At 38.0% G+C, this 19,394-nt stretch overlaps 1 protein-coding gene across 1 annotated transcript in view; it reads left to right on the top strand.

The window, feature by feature from the left end:
* AHRR (aryl hydrocarbon receptor repressor) overlaps positions 1 to 19,394 on the top strand; it is a 69,097-nt gene that overhangs the window by 48,186 nt on the left and 1,517 nt on the right. The window contains exons 4-9 of the mRNA XM_068397051.1: positions 9,716 to 9,805; positions 11,105 to 11,234; positions 12,666 to 12,799; positions 14,142 to 14,341; positions 16,004 to 16,122; positions 17,064 to 17,205. Coding sequence (XP_068253152.1) covers positions 9,716 to 9,805; positions 11,105 to 11,234; positions 12,666 to 12,799; positions 14,142 to 14,341; positions 16,004 to 16,122; positions 17,064 to 17,205 — 815 coding nt within the window. The remainder of the gene's footprint in view (positions 1 to 9,715; positions 9,806 to 11,104; positions 11,235 to 12,665; positions 12,800 to 14,141; positions 14,342 to 16,003; positions 16,123 to 17,063; positions 17,206 to 19,394) is intronic.

Raw genomic sequence — 19,394 nt, 5'->3', positions numbered from 1 at the left:
AGAGGGGGGAGCCAGCAGCCAGTGCAGGTGTGCAGCGAGGAGAGGCAGTGAGCATCCTCTCTGGTTTGCACTGCCACCAGAAAGCTTGGTGGCTTTCCATTTGTCGGGGCAGAGGCAAACGTGCTGTCCTATGAGGAGGCCTAGCTGAGAAATTTTAGGTGTACCGGTGAACGGAGAAGCTGTCCATCAGCAGCATTAAGGTAAAGAATCAATAAGCTTTGGGCACAGACCAGATGTGGATCCAAATTTAAGATCGCTCTTGCTGTCTCCAGACTGTTCATCACAGCCAGCTCCACCCTAGCTCACTTTTCACAGCCGCTTCCTCTGTTTCTGCTCAGGCTATTTCGGTGCCTCTGGCGAAGGTCCAGTGGCCATGTGACTTCCTCCCCAACAAAACATATTCTCCTGTTTCAGCTCAGTTAGGTTTTTTTCTCTCACTGACTTCAGAGCTAACCCTTGGCAACTGTTCTTGCCAATCAGTAGGTTTAATATCTGCATGTGAGCACTGCGTCTTATAGATGCACTGGGATTTAGTCTGCTGCTAGAACTGGACTTGTTGCACTCAAGTAATGAAGGCAATCAGAACACACTGTTCCTTCCCTACAATCTTCTGCATGAGCACTTGCTTTTGAGAAAGTGTCCTGTTTTTGAAGATGGCAAAGTCATGTATTGTAAAAAAAAAAAACCAAAAGAAATAGAAATACACTTTAAATAATGTCTGTCTATGATCATAGATAATTGCAATCTTACATTGTTTAACTGGTTTTCAACTGGTTGAAGTGAAATTATATATTAGTAGCCTAATCTGTATTTACAGCTGACACTTGATTCCAGTATATTCCTCATTCTCAGCTCAGAAAAACTAATGAGTTGCAGCCTTGCTATCCTCTCAGTAAGGTGAAGCGATGAGCAAGACAAGGTCCAGGCAAGACTGTGTGTAGTCTTAAGAATTTTTGCAAATTTGCAATGGTTTTGTTTTGTAGTTATGAAGGTTTCAAAAGAAAAACATATTTTACTAAAATATTGAGTACATTTCGATTTTGTTTTTTGCCTACCTCAGTTAGTAAAGCTTGAATATGCTATTTGACAGGTTTGAACTGAAAAGAAAACTTCTATTAAAAAGTACAATGCTGACCATTAAATGTACTGTTTCCTATTAGCAAGGATATAGTATTGATGTGGAGACAGGGGAACAGGCAAGCACCCTTCAAATAGTTTTGTTCCTGTTCCAAGAACTTCAAGAGAAAGCACCATCATTCTGATTTTAACTGTCCCTGACACTTTATGAATAGAAAAAAGAAAAATGAGATAGGTTTTGTATCCCATTGAAATTGCAGTTCTTCTAGGAATTCCTAGATGCAAAAGGTGACGGTGGCCAACAGCAGACATTTTCCCCAACGTGTTTTACACCTTCCCCTCTCCTCCCAGTATTGCAATGCCCCCATAATTCTCCAGTAACTGAGACTGGACTTTTTTTAGCAATAAGAAAACAAATGTCTGCTCAAACTAAAGCAGGGGCTTGCAGAAGGGCCTTGGTGAAGGATTCATCTACTCTACAACTCAGCTTAAGATTTGCAGTCGTTGCTGATGGTTAGAGGAATTGTCTCTAACTTTCTGTCCTTACCTCTTTCCAGATGATCCACTGTCAGCCACTTGATATCTAGATTAGAGAAAGTATTGCTTGCCTCTCTGGGTCAGTGTAACACATTAATAGCAGAATTCACACTTGCTGCCAGCATGGGTCAGGGTGTGTTTTGTACAGGGTACTTGCAGGATACAAAACATGCATAAGATGATAACTAGCACAGCAAGACAGTTCCTGGAGTCGAATTCAGGAATGCCACACTCCCTAAAAGCTCCACTGACCTAAAATAGCGTTTTAAAAAGCTGGTTTAGCATATATTATTGACAGAATGTGAAATACAGATTGTTTTGCTCTTCTCCCCACCCCCTGAAACAGTTCTGTGTTAGCAAATGTGATATATAGTGCTAAATACACAGAAAGTAGTGCTCTGAAATTAGGACATCACATTCTGTTTACAGTATATAGGCTGCAACATTGTGTCTTTTAGATTTTGATTCGTTACAGCAAGAGATGTCTGCCATTCATGCTCGTTAACAGTTTTCAAGTACAAATAAAAGTCAGCTGTGGATGGAATATTATGACAGCTTCTCTTCAGGACTTGATGCACTTACATGTAAATAACACTGAAAAAAATTCCAGACATTTGTTACTTACATATGTCTAATTGTCCAACATGTTGGATAAATATTACTCGAGACTCTCTTCAGTAAGTTATTTCTGTGGAAGATAATGGGTAATCTTACTACATTTGTTATTGCAAAGGCTACCTAACTAAATTTGTTATTGCAAGTGCAGAGTAGTGAGCAATTAAAGCTTCATTTTGAGTCTTCTGAAATGGAATTAATCAGGCTTGCATTTTCTATATTGAAATTGTTGAAGAGAAGACTGAAAAGCCCAGAGCAGCTGCAGAACTCTGAAAGAATGAAGGGCTGAACTTGCACTGAAGATATGATATTGCCCCAGCTTTGCTTCCATCTCTGAATACAACATCTGCTTTTGAGGAAGTGAAATGAGAAACTGCATAAATCAATATAAAGATTGTTTCTATTTCCAAGTGTAGTCCAGGGCACAGTATTTGTGAAAGACCATTGATGGTAGGGTTCTATTACCGGTAGAGCACAATTTTAAATTCAACATCATGATTAATGAGGAGGCTAAAGGAAAAGATATACAAGATTATGTCGTACTTCAGTGTCCTTTCATGTTAATTGCTAAGGTAAATGACACGTTACTCATCCGAGTACTCACTAGCATAACCAGTAATCACGGCACATATATCTATGTATGAATAAATAAAATGTGCTTTTTCCTGACAATTTTAGAATTAATGTTTTGAACATTCTTCTTCTTTAGATTACTATAAATAGTCTCCAGTACTTGTATAATGTCCATTAATCTCAGGTAGTTTTCATATACTCACTTCCCATATGAAATCCTAATTGGTAATGCAAAGAAAAGAATCATGGATTTTTTACAATTAGACACGAAAAAATCCACCAAACCTTGCCATCAATAGCAAGCATAGTTGATGTTAATAACTTATTCTAAACAAACATGCCATATAACAAATTTGTACTGAGGTGTTTGGTGTCACCCATGAATTCACTTTTGCAGCAACAAAACCTTCCCTAGCCTGTCTTTAAGATATCAGTTGCTAGTCCTGCCCCGCTCTGGAAGCACAGTCTGTATTCTAATTTCCAGTGGTTAGTACTTGTGAAAACAATGGGATTCAATTGGGACGTATCTCTTTCTAGAGTGCACCACATGAGCTGTCTGCACATACAAAGACAAACGATGCTTCAGCTCTTCTTTCTCAGTACCATCTTGGGCAGAGTGGTTGGTTTTGAGGCACTGGGCTTATTGGAGGCCAGTGGCTCATGCATAGAGTAAAGAAAAGAGGCCCTACCCCAAGGACTTGACACAGACTAAGCAAGCTTTGTTACAAAAGCTTAGCTTGGAAGGAAAGTATAAGGGAAGAAAAACTACATTTACAATTTTGCATCATGCAATCAAAACAACTTTAAAGGCAAAGTTGTTCTTGGTTGCGTCCAATACTTATTACATATCAAGCATATAAAAACCAACATCACCGTTGTTTAAAATGCGTTTACATGTGTGCACACGGTACAATCTCACCCTCCAGGGAACTACTATGTTTTCTTGAAAGTTTATAGCTCACAATTACCAGAGCCTGATGACTTACATTTTCCTAGCTGATTTCCAGGAGGCCGGTTTTGTCTGCTGCCTCTTGATGAGCCACAGCATTCCAGCTCCCTCGTTAGACTGAAGACATGTATATGTAAACAAGCATCTCCATCTTGCCTTAATTCCTTGGTGGAAGCGATGGGATACTGAAAAATGGAATAATGAGAAATCTCATCAGCTGAATGGTTGACAATCGTCCGTGCCTTTCAGATGGCACAGCTGTTCCCTCTGACAGTCAACGGGGGGGCCAGGGCTCAAATTCTTCTGGCAATGTGAATGATCTTGGAAAATTTTGCCAGGCCCTGCTCTGGGTAGCGCAGCACTAGATGCTGAATTTCCATACTGCCTTTGAGGAGCCTGAAGTGATATCCAGGCTCAATGAGATAGGCAGGAATGTGAACTTCATTTTATCTGGGAAGATGAGAAGAGTGAAAGGGGCATAATGATCGTGTGTATGTATTTCTTTGTATTTGAAAATAAACATTTCTGCTGTCTATAAAAACCAATCAGTTAGATTGAACGCTTTCCCTCTGAAAGGCTTCCCATATAAACCCATGGCTGTAGGCTTCGGCCTGTAGGATTTACTTCCTTCCCTGGCTCAAATGATGGAAATTCATCTTCTGTTTTGTTTCTTTTGCCTGAAAACTAAGCAGTACACGCAAGCCTTTGATCAAAACTGAATGCTAAAAACAATTCTGCCACTCCCCCTTTGCACGAAATAGTGCTTACTCACAGAAATATTCCTTTTGAAGTTGCTTTGTAGATACTAGAGAAATACATAAGAGTCCAGAGGGGTAAGAGATACTGTACTTGTTGAGCAAAGGCCATATTCTGATGTCATCAGATATGGTATTTCTGAATAGTCTTTTATGTGGGATTTTATTTCAGGGTTTTATAAGAATTTCTTTTTCTTTTTGGTTTATAAAGAGAACCTCAGGGATTTCAGAGAGATTTTTGAGAAGGGCAATTATGAGTCCTAAAAACACCAGTGGAAAGAAATACTGATTCACTAAACAATACAGTTAAAGACAGAAGACACATTAACTGTCTGCATTTTCCTCCTAATATTCATAAGACAAGAATGAGTATATCATTTCCAGAGTTTTTAAATAGCTACTTATTTAGATCACCAGAAAATGGCCTCATCCCACATAGGATGCAAAAACCCAGTGATCCACTATTAAATGAAGCTGTTCCAGATAAACTGTGAGCCAACTGACCCTGGAAATTTAGTACCCAAGTTGCGTGACTCGAAAATCTGTTCAAAGCAAGGCATGGCTGCAGGCCTTGACTGTTGTACTTTAGTAACCATAGTAACATGGTCTCTGGAGACCTAATGCTAGTGAATTTTCCTTTATTTCAAGGAAGAGTAATAAGAGAAATGTGGCTTGGAACTTGTTCTCTTTTTTTTTTTTTTCTTTTTTCCCCCCCTCCTTATTTTTACTACACCATGACCATGACCAAAATATCTTTGAAGTATTTGCTGGCTGATTTTCTGCTATGGGACCAGAAAAAAATATCAGGATATATAAAGGATCTTGCCAAAGGAAGTTCTATCTTCCTCAAAATATTTGACTTCATTCCCAAAGAGAACCTCTTGACTAATAACGTTTCGAAAACTTAATGGAAGGAACTGATAACTTTCATCTCACAGCTACTGCAGGCACCAAAATAAAGTCGTACTTTCTTTGAACTGACAGATTAATTGTTTTTTGTTTCAGTAGCAGGTGCAGCTTTTCGTGAGTACATAATTGGATGTACATGTTTTTTCAAAAGAACACAGGCCCCTGTCTGGTGCCAAGCTCTTTTTTTTTTTTTTTTTTCCATTTGGGAAAAAAAACCCACAATTTCATTTTCTAAGTACAATGTAGAAAACTCATGTAAGTGTTTTTAAAAAGCCAAATGCAAACAAACAAATGTTCACAATACATACTTAAGTCTGTCTCACATCTTTCAGCTATTATCCTGGATTAGAAATTCCATCTGTCATTGAATCCGTATGGTTTACCAAATGGCAGTTTACAACCATGTATTTTTTGCAGATTCAAAGGTAGTTGCTTTTTGTTGCAAGAGTTTTAATGTCCATGCTAATATCTGTGTGTGTGTGTTTGTGTCTGTGTGCATGTCCCTCTGTGCTTGTATAAGTATATGCAAAGTGCTAAAAATTGTGATAGGATGCAAGTGGACTTTGTTGATTAAAACACACCAGTTGTACACAAAGCAAGTAACATCGACATTGAGTCATGGAGTTCGGTTATTTCCTCCTCTAAATCCAAGAGCCCTATTTTAGGCTTTCCATTATTTCTACTGAAAGGAATAAAGGGAAATGAGGAGAGCTGCCTTTACTTCTCTGTGCTGTCCCCTCTGTGTTTTGGGCAGACACATACTTACATTAGGGAGCACAAACTGCACGGATATGAGGCTGGTCCGTGTGCTCTTTCCCCTTTCCGCCACCCCAAGTTATCGATCACCCAGGCAGATGGCTGCTGTGGTCCTGACCACACCAGTGCAGCCTCCCATTCACTGGGAATGAGAGAAAGCAATCACTGAGAATTTTATTTCAGTGACTGAGAATGTTTAAAATCATAAGTGGAGCCATATACTTTGTTGTCCTGTTTAACGTGAGACCCAGTAACTTAGAACAAAAAAGCTGGGAATAGTTTTTGTTTGTTCTCATGAACTGCAGCTGTCTCTCTCTTCCACTCAGTCTAACAAATCACTAGGATTCCAGCCAGAATAATGGAAAATCTCTATGCAGTGTTACTGTAAAGGACTTGAGTATGGAGTTGTATATGATATCTGAGAGATTTATCTGAGAGGTCAGAAGAGGTCTGTTCCTACTAATTTGCAATCACTGCTACCCACTTCTGGGATACCAGACCTGTGCTAGCAAACACCCTCCTCCTTTTCCCCAGCTGTGGCAAGTAGGTAAGAAAAGTATAGATCTCTGTCCAACTCTGCCTCTATTCAGAGCCCTCTGTGCTACGGATGTCGGGCTTCACACTGAACTGCACTTCAGGGTAATAATGAGAAAACAGAAAAATTTGCAGTCATGGGTAAGACTCACTGGTTATGAAGTTTTACTCCATGTCAAGCCTGTCTCTTCTTGGTGTAGCTGAAGCAGCAGGTTTCCCAGCTAAAATGAGGTTTAGACACATGGAATTTGTGTTAATCCTCAATAGCTTCATGTGGGTCCATAAAAGTTGTTGTTGCACAAATGTGGGTTTTGCTTTTCCTGCCTGCAGGGCAGAGCATCTGATGTCTGCATTTGGGGTCATGAAAACAAGGTGATACTTAGTTAAGAGATCTTAACTCAGAAAAGGACATAAGCATTTTGAGAACAAAACAAAAAAAAAGTGGGGGAAGTTTGTAATTCTCTTCATTTACACACCTCCCTCAAACCCATACTCATTTCTGGCTTAACTTAAACACATGGCTCCTTGAACTTTTCCTCCACTTCTTCTTTCCTCTTTCTCTCTCCCACCCTTCCTTAATACCTCCTCCAACCTCACAGATGTAGTTGCCAATCTGCTGATCTGAACCCTCAGATACACACATGGTCCCATTTCCCCTTCTCATTTTTACAAACTGCTGCACTTGGTCCAGCCCAACTCTGGCTTTGTGAAAGAAAAACTTGTGTAAAGAAAAAGCTGCCCATCTTCTACTGTGGGGGAGCAAGTTTTACATCTTAAAGGTAGAGACTGATCTCAGGGTACGTGTCTGGGCCTAAAGAGTATGTACCCATATGTTGGATGAAGAAGATTAATTTTCAAATAGGAGTATTTATTTCTTGATTCATAAAAACTATCCTTGGCAAAGGCAGGTGCTCCCCCATCTATTTCCTACTGGGGCTGAAAAACTCCAGCTTGCCTGCAGGACAGCAGAAGGCACATTTTAAGGATGTTTAGCATGATACCATGTAAGATTCTGTGATCATAGTCAGATCTTATGGTCATTTTCTAAGCCTTCACAGATAGGGCTTGGTGCATTAATTTGTACAGGTTAAGAACATTTCTTTAATGTTCTTAATTTGTACATGCCCTGGCTGCATGGGCAGGACTGGAGGTCTGTTGGAACATGCACGGTAACAGCCATAGACATCCACATGAAGGAGCTCCCTTAAATGTCCTATGGCTATCTTTGTGGAAATTTTTAGTCTGTTCAAACTAAAAGGCCTGCCAGATGTTCAAAATGCAATAAAATTCCTAGCATCACATCACTGATGGTTTCATTGCTGTGAAGATGCGTCCAAAGAGACAAGATGCTAAAAATGCTTTCTTGTCTCCACTTGACATTGGAAATGGATATGACAGATACCGTCTACGGAGGCTCCTCTCAGCACAGTGAAAGGCACAGATGTGAAGATGTAGAAATCTTGACACATCGTCTTCTGGTTGGTGAGGTGCTGGGACAAATTTGGGCATTATTTAGAGCAGAAAATAGCGCCAGTCCAGCAACTCCTCATGCTTGAAGAGTCGTCAGGGATAACTAGCGTTCAAGAGAAACCTAGCTAGGCAGAGATAACGCTTATTCTGGAAAGGATCTGTATTTATGGAGCTGACCTGGAGCTGAACATGGTTTGTCCCTGAGTATTCTTAGCGATAACTCATGGTTAGCGTTGACCTGAACAAATCAGTTGCTGCGACAGCTCTTTCCAAACATAGGTGAGACATTCCAGTCACTGTTTCACAGGTTCTTCAAGGCACAGAGCCCCTGGCCATGTACGGTCCCACTGGGCCACGTTTCCAAAGGTACTCCACATTTATGATTGGGGCCAAATCTTCTGAGGAGGGCGGCCTATTGTGCACTGAACTCTTGAAATTCTGCCCACTATTGTCACAGTGGGAACAGGCTTCGAGCAGTCTTGGAAATCTGGTCCTTATTTAGGGACCAAAGAGAACCAAGCTCACAAAAATATGTCAGTGTATCTGGTTACCAAGCAATTGAAAATCTGCCCTCATTGTGCTTCAGGATTAGCTCAGGATTAATAGGCACATGGTTACAACAGTAAATAAGAGAAAAGGTGAAGCAAGGATAATAATAATAATATAGCAGTATGTCATCAGCAGCTATTTGAACTGTAATCTCAAAAGATCTCAAATCCATCACATGAAAGGATCACCTAAACTACCTTGGAATGCAAGTCTGCTGGAGTGAAGATACGTTACTGAATCTTTATCAAGGGAAGAGAGACAAAATTAGTCAGTCTCCATACAGCACGATGGATCCTAATGTTTACGTCGTGTATTTAATTTAATCCTTACTTTTATTTTTGGGTTTCTCTGGTTGCTTTCCTTGGATCACTAAGTCTATGAGAATTAATTTAGTGTTTTTCTAGACTAAACATTGGTCTATATCAGTGAAGTATTTATTGCCTACTTTTTTATATTCATTGCATTTATGCAATTATGCTATGTATGTATTTTTATAGAAGCTTAAGAAAATAGCCATACTTTAAAATACACATCCAGTTTTAAAGTCATAGGTATAACAGCACATGTATTTAATTTTCTTGTTGGAGATTATTATATTATCTATATGTATCAATGCATATAAATTCAAAGTGATTATTATGGAATGTGATGTTTTAAATTAAAAGCAAAAAAAAGTAGTTGACACTTGCTATTAAACATTTAATTATATTAATTAATGACAAAATAAAATTAAAAGTAGATAATAAATTAGTAATGTAATATGATAGTTACACTCTAATTAGCTATCTTAACTTTTTTAAAAAAAGAAAAAAGTATGTTCCAGATTGTTATGCATTTTTTCATGTTAGGAAAAAAAGGCTTTTCTGAAAAAAATTGATGTCCAACTATCATCTATCATATCCAGAATATTCTTAAAATTATTACATTTTACACTCATTTTACTCTTTACTTTCTGATTATCTTCTTAATTATTTTATTTTCCCTCCTGTAGTCACTGAATGGTTTTGCATTGGTGGTGAGTGCAGATGGAATGATATTTTATGCGTCATCAACGATTGTGGACTATCTAGGGTTTCATCAGGTAAATATATTAACAAATATTTAGAATACTTAGTCACTGTAAAGACTTTCTTGTAGTCACTCCTGCCAACTGCCTTTCTAAAATACAGCACTCTGTTGTTTCACTTTATCCTTCTACTGCTGATTAGACATACATTGTTACTGAAATTGAGTTATTTTACTATGCCATTTTGGACTAATTTTATTTTTTTTTGTGAGATGACAGGTGAAGATGAGTTCCTTGTAATGTTTTTCCTTTTGTAAAGCTTTTGTTAACAGAAACATGATCTATTATAAAAGCAAGATTTAGCTAAAAGTTTCCTTTCAGTTTCAGTATAAGATGCTGCTATTCTAGACTGGTTGCCTGTGTATAATAAATATATTGTACAGTCACAGAATAACAGAACTATGTAGTTGGAAAGGAGCTCTGGAGGTCATCTAGTCCAACCTCCTGCTCAAAGCAAATCCTGATAGACCAGGTTGGTCCGGGACTCATTTAGTCAAATTTTGAGTTTCTATGACCCCTCTGGAAGACCTGTTCCAGTGTTTAACCACCCTGACTGTAATTTTTTTTCACTTCTCAAGTCACAGCTTCCTATGTTGCTGTGTCTGTTGCTTCTTGTCCTCCCACTTCTGAAAAGAGTTGGGCTTTGTCTTCTCTACACCCACTCATTCAGTTGATGTAGACAGCAGTAAGTTCTTCCTGAAGTTTTCTCTTCTTAAGGCTGAACAAACTCTGTTCTTCTCTCCTCTCCTGATATTTCATGTGCTCCAGCCCTCTTAAGTGTCTTGGTAGCACTCTCCTGGGCTCACTTCAGTATGCTAATATCTTTCTTTTCCTGGGGTACCCAAAATTAGAGAGAACTTTGCCTTTGTTGAACTTCATGAGGTTCCTGTCAGCCCATTTTTACAGCCTGTCAAGGTCTGAGTATCTGTCCTGCTCTCTCCAGTTGGTACCCTCTGCAAACCTGCTGAGAGCGCACTCTATCCCATCATTCACTAATCAAGAAATTAAACAGGGTTGCTCCCAACATCAGTCCCTGGGGGATGCCACTAGTCACTGGATGCCAGTTGGACTTTTTTATGACTCATGTTTGCATATGCATAAAAGAATTCAGAATAAAACAAATCATCTTAGGATGTGAAGTCAAAAAGCAGATGTGAAAATCAGGGGCCTCTGAAATAAATAATTTTCCTCAATTAATCTTTGCTCTGAAGGTATCTTACACCAGTCATTATTTTAACGGAAGTATTAACCTAAAGATAAGTGTCTGCCCCACTACACTTACAAATTAATCATTTCTTGTTGCAATTGTTTCAGACTGATGTAATGCACCAAAACATATATGATTACATCCATGTGGATGATCGCCAGGATTTCTGTAGACAACTGCACTGGGCCATGAATCCTCCCCAGATGTTGTCTGGACAGCAACTACAGACAGAAACAGGTGGGATTGTATATGTTGATTGGAAAATAGGCACCACTGTATAAAGTTAGAATTGCACTCCACCTACACCCATGTCTGTTCCACATCAAGTCTTCACTGGAAAGCTGCTTAGTGGCCACTTATAATGTTTTTGTCCCAAAGATGACATTTCTTCCTGATCCTTGACATTTATAAGGTAGTATGTGATATTGAGGTTAGAAAGTTGATGTTTTCTTTATTTTTCTCTGACTAATGTACCCATGGATATTCTTATCCATGCAGAATGAACAACATCGTTGTTTATCCTACCAACCTTTTGTTCATACTGATCAGGACATTAGTATTTCTCTCATTAATGCAAAAAAAACCCATGCAAAATGTTTCTGTACAGTACCACACCACTTTCTGCCATTTGTTTTCCCACACAAAGTTATGCATATAGGAGTTTTCAGAAGAAGAAGTAGGTTTAGCAATGCATTTTTTCCTCTGAGGCTGTACTTCCCTAGGATGGCAGGTGGATACGTGTTGTCAAGGTTTCTCCTACTTGAGGCATTAAGCTGAAATCATGACTGCAGAAAATACGATGGGGTTGAAATTGTAAACTTTATAAAGAATTATTGATCCCAGCAAAATGTATGCATTTCACCAGAAGGTGAGGAAGTAATTGAGGAAGCACAGTCTCTAGAAGGATGGGGAGAAACGTGCAAGCAATTCTTCAGAAGCCTTTATGAAGTCCTCAGGAACACAGTCACGAAACTGGTAGAATTCCTTGCAGTTTCTGTGTTTTGCAAGAGTCTTACAGATATGTGAGGAACTTCGCAAGTTTTTGTAGGAAGTACGCAGAAAACAAAACAATGTGCATTAACATTTCAAACTATTAAAAGTTACAAACATTGGGAATTTTTGTCCTAATATATATAGCGGAGAATTTCAGTTCCTGAGTTCATACGTCTGCACAAATACTTATGTCTTTTGGGAAATAAGTATTTCAAAAGCTATGCACTTGTAGTCCAAAACTGGAAAACGCTATATTAAAAATCAAGGATGCAACAGCTGAACATGAGCTAATCAGCCACTGTTCATTTGTTTCGTTTTTTCTTGCATTAGCATTTTTCCTTATTTTGTTCCTTTTTTGATTTTATTTTGTGTGATCTCTGCACTCAAAATCAGCAACATCTGTTACCCTGCTTTGCATCATTAAAAATCACAAAACCTCAGGAAATAAAAAAGTCAAAGTTTCTGAAGAAACTCACCTGAATCCCATTGTAGAGCTTTTCTTTTTTCTTTTGGTAGTGCATGTGCAGATGTATCTCTACATGATACAATTTAATATGTGCCCTTCCAGAAAGTAAGTTTTAGCAATTTCCATAACAGCTTCTTCAATTGGCTACAGAACATTTTCATTCTTTCTTAGTGTGGTCTGATATGTTTTGCCTCCACTGTTGTTCCTAGGAGAAGAATATATTCTCAGTAAATTGTTTAAAGCACAAGAGAATGATAACATGACAACAGATTATTCTTCCTTCTTAACACGTTGTTTCATCTGTCGAGTTCGCTGCTTGTTGGACAGTACTTCTGGCTTCCTGGTAAGTATAATTTCACTTAGAGAACTATAGTCATGACATACTAGGTTTTAATTACTTCATATGAAAAGTATTTCAACATAAATATTGAACATAAATATTGTGGAAAGCCAAGGACAGGACACACTTTTCATTTGCTGTGCACTAACAAGAAACACCTAAAGACGTTTATTAATACTTATAAAGAGTGATGGGAGAAAAGAAGGTTATAATATTTGAAACTGAAAGAATGTATAAACTTTTATATTTTAAGCTCTTTCGAACAACATCTGTCCTCAATTTGTTCTGGGCCTAGCACAAGGGTGGCAAGCCTGAGTTTCAACGATTAACATCTAAGCAGAAAGTATTTGCTTTAAGGAACAGGAATAAGAATGATCCATTTTCCCCTTTTGTGAGGGCTCCTTTAATAATAAAAACCAGAACTAGAAAGTCTCTCACACACTCCTCAAATATGCTTACTAGGAGTGGCTCATTTCTGGACATCACTTCCCCATTTGCTTAGCAAAGATCAATCCTGTTTCTTCCTATGACAAAGTATGGCACATGAAAAGAAAATGAGAGGATCAGCACGAGACAGGGAAATGCAACTTCTGTCTCAGATGCTCATTTGCTGGAAGACTATGGGTCTGAACAGCCATACCAGTTAGACATTTCTGCATCCCTGGTTTAATCTTGTAGCTCTGGAAAGTGCCCAACTCAAATGGACTGATTTTTGTCTGGTCATTTTGTGGCAGGCAGTTTTTTCACCAAGAGGCAGCAGCTTGCTATTAACTTGATCTCTGCCTTCTGATTATCTGGAGATTTGAGGCAGAGACGGATGGTTCCTTCCAAGCTATGCACTTTGTGTCTGGCTCTCTTGGGCATATCTTTTCCCTTGGTGTCTGCCTGCAGAGCCCTTGGGTTGTGCCAGTCCATACACTTCCCAGAGAAAGTGCAGGGCAAAAGGAAAGAAACTCAGGAATCACCCCACTGGAGAGAATGGAGCATGGAAAAATAATAGTTCGAGCTTTAGAGTGAGGCACAGAGGAAATAGCTGTTCGCACCACCATACGCTGCCTGTCTCGGCGAACAGAACATAACGCAGAACTTCTACTTTAAGTACACAGGAGAGAGAAAACAAAAAAACAGCCCCAAATGTCTCATTTTACTGTTGATAGTACCTCCAATCACCATGCCTCTGAAATAGCATGGCTTAAATTGTATGAAGATAATTAAATTCCTAGTTTTTCTCCCTGTTTCAAAACTGGGTTTGGTGTTAAACTGCATGGTCCACAGGTTGTATTAGCATTTTAAATGTTTATACACTAAATGCTTAAGATAATTCTATTGTTTTTTTGTGTAACAGACAATGCAGTTCCAAGGCAAACTAAAGTTTCTTTTTGGACAACGGAAGAAGTCCTCATCAGGAACAGTATTGCCACCTCAGCTGTCCTTATTCTGTATAGTGGTACCACTTCTGCTCCCTTCCGTGACAGAGATGAAGATGAAAAGCCTGCTTGTGAAAGCAAAACACAAAGCTGATGATGCAGCAGCAGTGAATACAAAGTATTTTCAAATTGATCTTTTAGCAGTTAGTAAAGTATACTATGAGCTTTATGTTTATCAAGCATATAAAAAGCACAAATTAGGCTAAATAGCGCTCCATTTTAAAACTCTGTCTTAGAAAAGTGAATAATTTCTCTGGATTTAACTATATAATACATAATAACTATGATATAATATAATATATTGTACTTTATATATAATACATATTAAGTAATATATTACTTTATATATAATTTTATATAAAAACTAGAAAGTTAGGCAATCTTCCTAACCTTCAGAAGTTACCAATGCAGTAAGTCATTCTACTAGTTGTAAAAGCGGAAAAGAAAAAATATTTTTACTGAGAGTTTTCAAATTTCAGTATCTTCTGGTAGCACAATTATTTGGACTTGGGCATTTTGGTAGCAAGCAAAGGAAAAGGAAATCTTTAGAAAGCTGAATGTGTGTGTGTGTATGGGTGCTCACATAGAGTCAAATGAGATGTATTGGTGTTGGTATTTATCTTACAACAGAAGGCTTATGAACACAAAAGTCTACAATTGCATGAAATGGCCTGGGGCTGTTCACTCGGTAGCAATCACAGAAGATCAGGACAGATTGTGTTCAGACTAATTTCCTTCCTAACACTTATTTTTGTTACTCTTCTATGATTGAATTTTAGTTGATGTTTGTGGCTAGGATTATGTTTTCCCTTGTTTGGTTAAATATAACCTTACAGCAATGAGGTCCATTGCTGTGAAGCTGAATGCTCATCAGCGTGACTGACAGCAACACAATTTGGCTTTTAATTAGAATATGCTTGTGTATGTGTGGATTTACTATCCAGACGTGTAATGCAGTTCTAGCACATACATCCTTTTGACAAGAATTATTGGAAGGTTGATATAATGGACTATGCAGCCTTTTGGAATAGAGTTGGAAAGTCATTTCCACTTGCTAGTTTTTCAGTGTCCCAGGTGAAATTAGTTGATAATCAGAATTCAGCTCATAGAGGAGAGGTGCTTTACTTAAGTTTTACTGACTGACTGGACAGTGGCCAAGGATTTGACAAGAATGAAGTGGGCATTTAACTTCAGTGTTTCCTTTGGTTCAGGCCTGAAGCATGCTGGCCAGGGGTGGTGGGCAAATTTATGTAGTAATTTCTTTTCTGATGGTCTTAATAAAGGAAAAAAATTGTAAAGCAGTGTTATGGACTTCGCACCCTTTCCAAGTCCTAATATGCATTTTGAAGTAAAGAATGGTAGAAATTAATTCAAAACATACAATGATTATTGCAAATTGAAGTCACGCTAACGCCTAAGTGTGTTGCTGGTCAGTGTGATGTGCATACCTTGAACGTACATTGAATAGGCAGAGCAGAATATCCACAGCATTTGTCTCAATTCAAGCTGATTATTATTCCAGACGTAGTAAGTTGTGAGCAGAATATTCCTAAACCTAAATATTCCTCTTAATTGAATGCAGAATTCCAGTCACACACTAGTTTGACCAAAAGAATAATGCAGGAAACATAGATAACTATTTAGTGTTGGTTACTATATATATAAAACACAAGTCTTTGCTAATGGTCAACAGCTTGAAGATTACATCTTTCAGAGTCTGTGATTTTGCTGTGTTGTCATTCACTGACAAGGAATTTTCCACATTTTCTGTCCTCTGCAGCTCCAGTTCCAAAGGTAATTCAGGTCTGTGTGAAGCAGCAGAATTATATGGAAGAAACAGTCATCATGAAGGTGCAGCTTTCACTAATGTGTTACAGATTGCTGAAAACCAAATCAAAGGTGTGTTTGCTAAGTACTTCTGGATTATATACAGTTTACGGAGAAAGAATCTTGTCTTTTCTCCTGTTAGGTTTTCCAGGTTTTGGTTCCAATGATCTCTTTTTTCTTCTCTCTAAAACCCCTTCTGTATAAAAATGTGAAAAAAAATTGATCACCTCAAAAGACAGTACTGAATCAGTCTGCTATTTTGGAGTGGGCAGAAATACCGTGATGCTGAGTTTACAGATATATAAACAATCATAATAAATACGAATACTTAAAGTATGATTTCCTAAATATGGCAGCACTGAATTTAACAAGATTATGTGAAAGTCTTAAATGACAACATCTAGCCCTTTCTGAGGAAAACTGGATAATACGTTACAAATGCTAGTTTTTTCCAAAGATCAGAAAACAGAGGAAAATAAGAATATATTGTCTTTAAAACTCATCATTTGCTTGCAGCTTTGACTCATGCTTTTCCAGTGTTTTCTGTGGCAATATTATGAGAGTCTATGCTGTATTTCAGATTTTACAACGGATAAAATTTTGATGGCGAGTCTACCCCAATGGGCAACTTCTTCCTGAGTAGAGTTGTACTCGGCCTTCTATCATACCTGCTGGAAACCTTTAACTTCTTTAAAACCATTCCCTTGTCATAGCCCCATTTTTCAGGAACATTTTCTTGTTGGTATAGTACTATTACTGAGAGGAAAAAATTATAATGAACTAATAATACTGAAAAATACTTGGTTACAGTTTAACTAAGTGCCTCATTAGGCTTTTCAAATTTTATTTTTTCAATGTAATTTGCCTAGTTTTCTGACATATTTTAGCTTGTACTTTCCTATGCTGATGATTCCAGGGCAGCAAACAAACCTGTGAATGTTCACCCGTAGTTTAGGTAAGAAAAAATACTAAATACTGCTTGTATTAAAATAATTTTCTTTTAAATTGCACAGCAAAGAATAATGGAGAAAATGGCATTTCTCTAGTCAAAGTACAAACAAATGAAGATCACTGGGTCTGGGTTCAAGCTAACACTCAACTTCTGTATCGAAGTGGTTGTTCAGAATATGTCCTTGCCCAACAGCAAATGTTGAAGTAAGTATATTTTCCAATACTAAAAGAAATATGTATTTCAGAAAAATGAATGTATTCTTCATGTATGAGATCTTTAGAACGACTGTAGTGACCTAAGAGAAGAGCTGAATGAGAATGATTTAATTTACTTATGAAATGGAAATCCATTTTTGTCCTGGATCATATGACATGGCTGTTATAATTCTAAACAATATATATATATTTTTTTTCAGTCTGTTTTTCTTCTGAACTTGAGTGTACATACATACTAAAACAGAATACTTCGAAACCAAAATGCTTGATTATTAATATGTTTTGACTTTCTTGCACAAAAATGTATTTTGGGGTTTTGTTTTACTTTGCAGATGAAATTCTTCACTAATTTAGTGTCCTGTTTTTTCTACTTCTTAACATTTGATTATGTTAAGTTTTTTTTTTTCTTTATGGATGACAGTTGAGCTTATGTTTTTAGTTGTGGATGTTTAACACAATCTAAACAGGGATGCTCATATTCATTGTATGTTTGTAGGCAAATACATCTAGTTGGCTGTAGGCTCAGCCTTGGAGTGGAAGCTAATCTCACAGATTTGCAGCCAGAGGACCTCTCTGCTGGGTTTTACCCTTTCCTCCCAACTAGGCTTTTCTTCCTTCCCCCATGGGATTGTCTGTTCCAGTTCCTGTGGGCCTTGTTGAGGTATCTCTCAAGCTGGTCTGAGGGAAGAGATAAGAGAGTGGACTGAATGAGCAGAGGCCAGGAGGTGTACACAGCCACCATCTGCCCCAGTGGAAAAAATGTGGCTGCTATCACGTTTTTTTTCCTTTAGGATGCCTCGCAGGTGGAAGAAATAAATGAAAAAGTCTTTGAACTTGTAGAGTAGATATCCCTTGCAGGCAGTGTATCTCCCAGGATCCACATGAATAGCAGAAGACCTCCCACCTGAGGGTGGTGGAACTCTTCACCTTTACTAGGACGGCACAAACATCATCTTGCCGTGTGAGGGAATGAACTTCTATTTAGAAGCAGATTAAAAGGATCTTGTTTTATTCAAGGAGTTTCTTGTATTCATGTCTCTACTTCTAAATTGTTTTTTGTGTAATTTAGTGTGCTCTTTAATGTTTATTTACTCACATTTTTACCTTCTGAGTGGTTAAAATCCTTCCTTTGCACTTGATAGTTCCTGCAGACTGAAGTGTTACAAGAGTTGGCCTTGGAGATTACATGCAGTTCTGTCCTCCTGATAGTCTGCAGTAGACTTCATCCTTACTACTACTTTTTTTTGTTAAAATGTATGCTGTCTTCCTGGAAACATATATTCTTTTGGAGAATTTTCACTAGATAGATACTATTTCACTGTAAAATTCTTCATTTGGGGGTCTAAGCTTTGGTGACTATTGCATTTTCTTCAATCCATTGCTTCGCAATTAGAACATTTCCTGAGAAGCTAGTTCTGCAGCAAACTTGTATCATACCATTTGTATCTCAAGACTATCAATAATAACAATAACAATATGTAGCAGAAGACTGAAAATACTTAAAAGCTCATAAAAAAAAAGAGAAAATATTCTCCTTTCTTGGTGTACATTTATTACAGTGGGACATTCTCTCTTTGTAACAACATGGACGCCCTCTACTGGAAAAACCTATATTGCAGATTGAGTCCATACCCAAGGAAAAAGTTCTTAATAGCGAGCTAAGAAAAAGCTTTCTAAAACCCTTACTAGTTCTCCATGTTTTCATGCTCGGTTTCTTATTGAGATGCCCACTTCTTGTTTGGAGAGCGAGGGGGGTGGTTTCATAGCACTGATCCTGCCTGGTCAGGAATCAGCACATTAGTGAATTCCAGGACAAATCCTGAACCTGAAGATTTGGACTCCAAGTTCTGAAAACTGCTGCATCGGGCATGGAAATGCTCAGGCAACTTTGTCTGCCAGAGCTCTTTGCTAGTGTTGAGTACTTCAGCTGGAGGTCATAGAAAATGAATTCACTGGCCATCTTAGAAAATGAAAGACAACAAGTTAGACGTGTAAAACAAACCTACGCCCAATATGAACATCTGTGCCTATTCTGGGCACTTAATTCAGGCATTTTATTTCCTTGCAGCTAACTCTGCATTCTCAAAATATGAGACTCCTATGGCTCTCCCTCAAATTAATTTGATCAGAAAGTTTTTATGTGTCCAAATACAAAATACATCTCATTTAAGACATTA

Source organism: Nyctibius grandis, chromosome 3 (assembly GCF_013368605.1).
Source record: "Nyctibius grandis isolate bNycGra1 chromosome 3, bNycGra1.pri, whole genome shotgun sequence".
Classification (NCBI taxonomy): Eukaryota; Metazoa; Chordata; class Aves; order Nyctibiiformes; family Nyctibiidae; genus Nyctibius; species Nyctibius grandis.
Note: the sequence above shows the minus strand (reverse complement) of the source record. Positions and strands in the feature narration are given on the sequence as shown.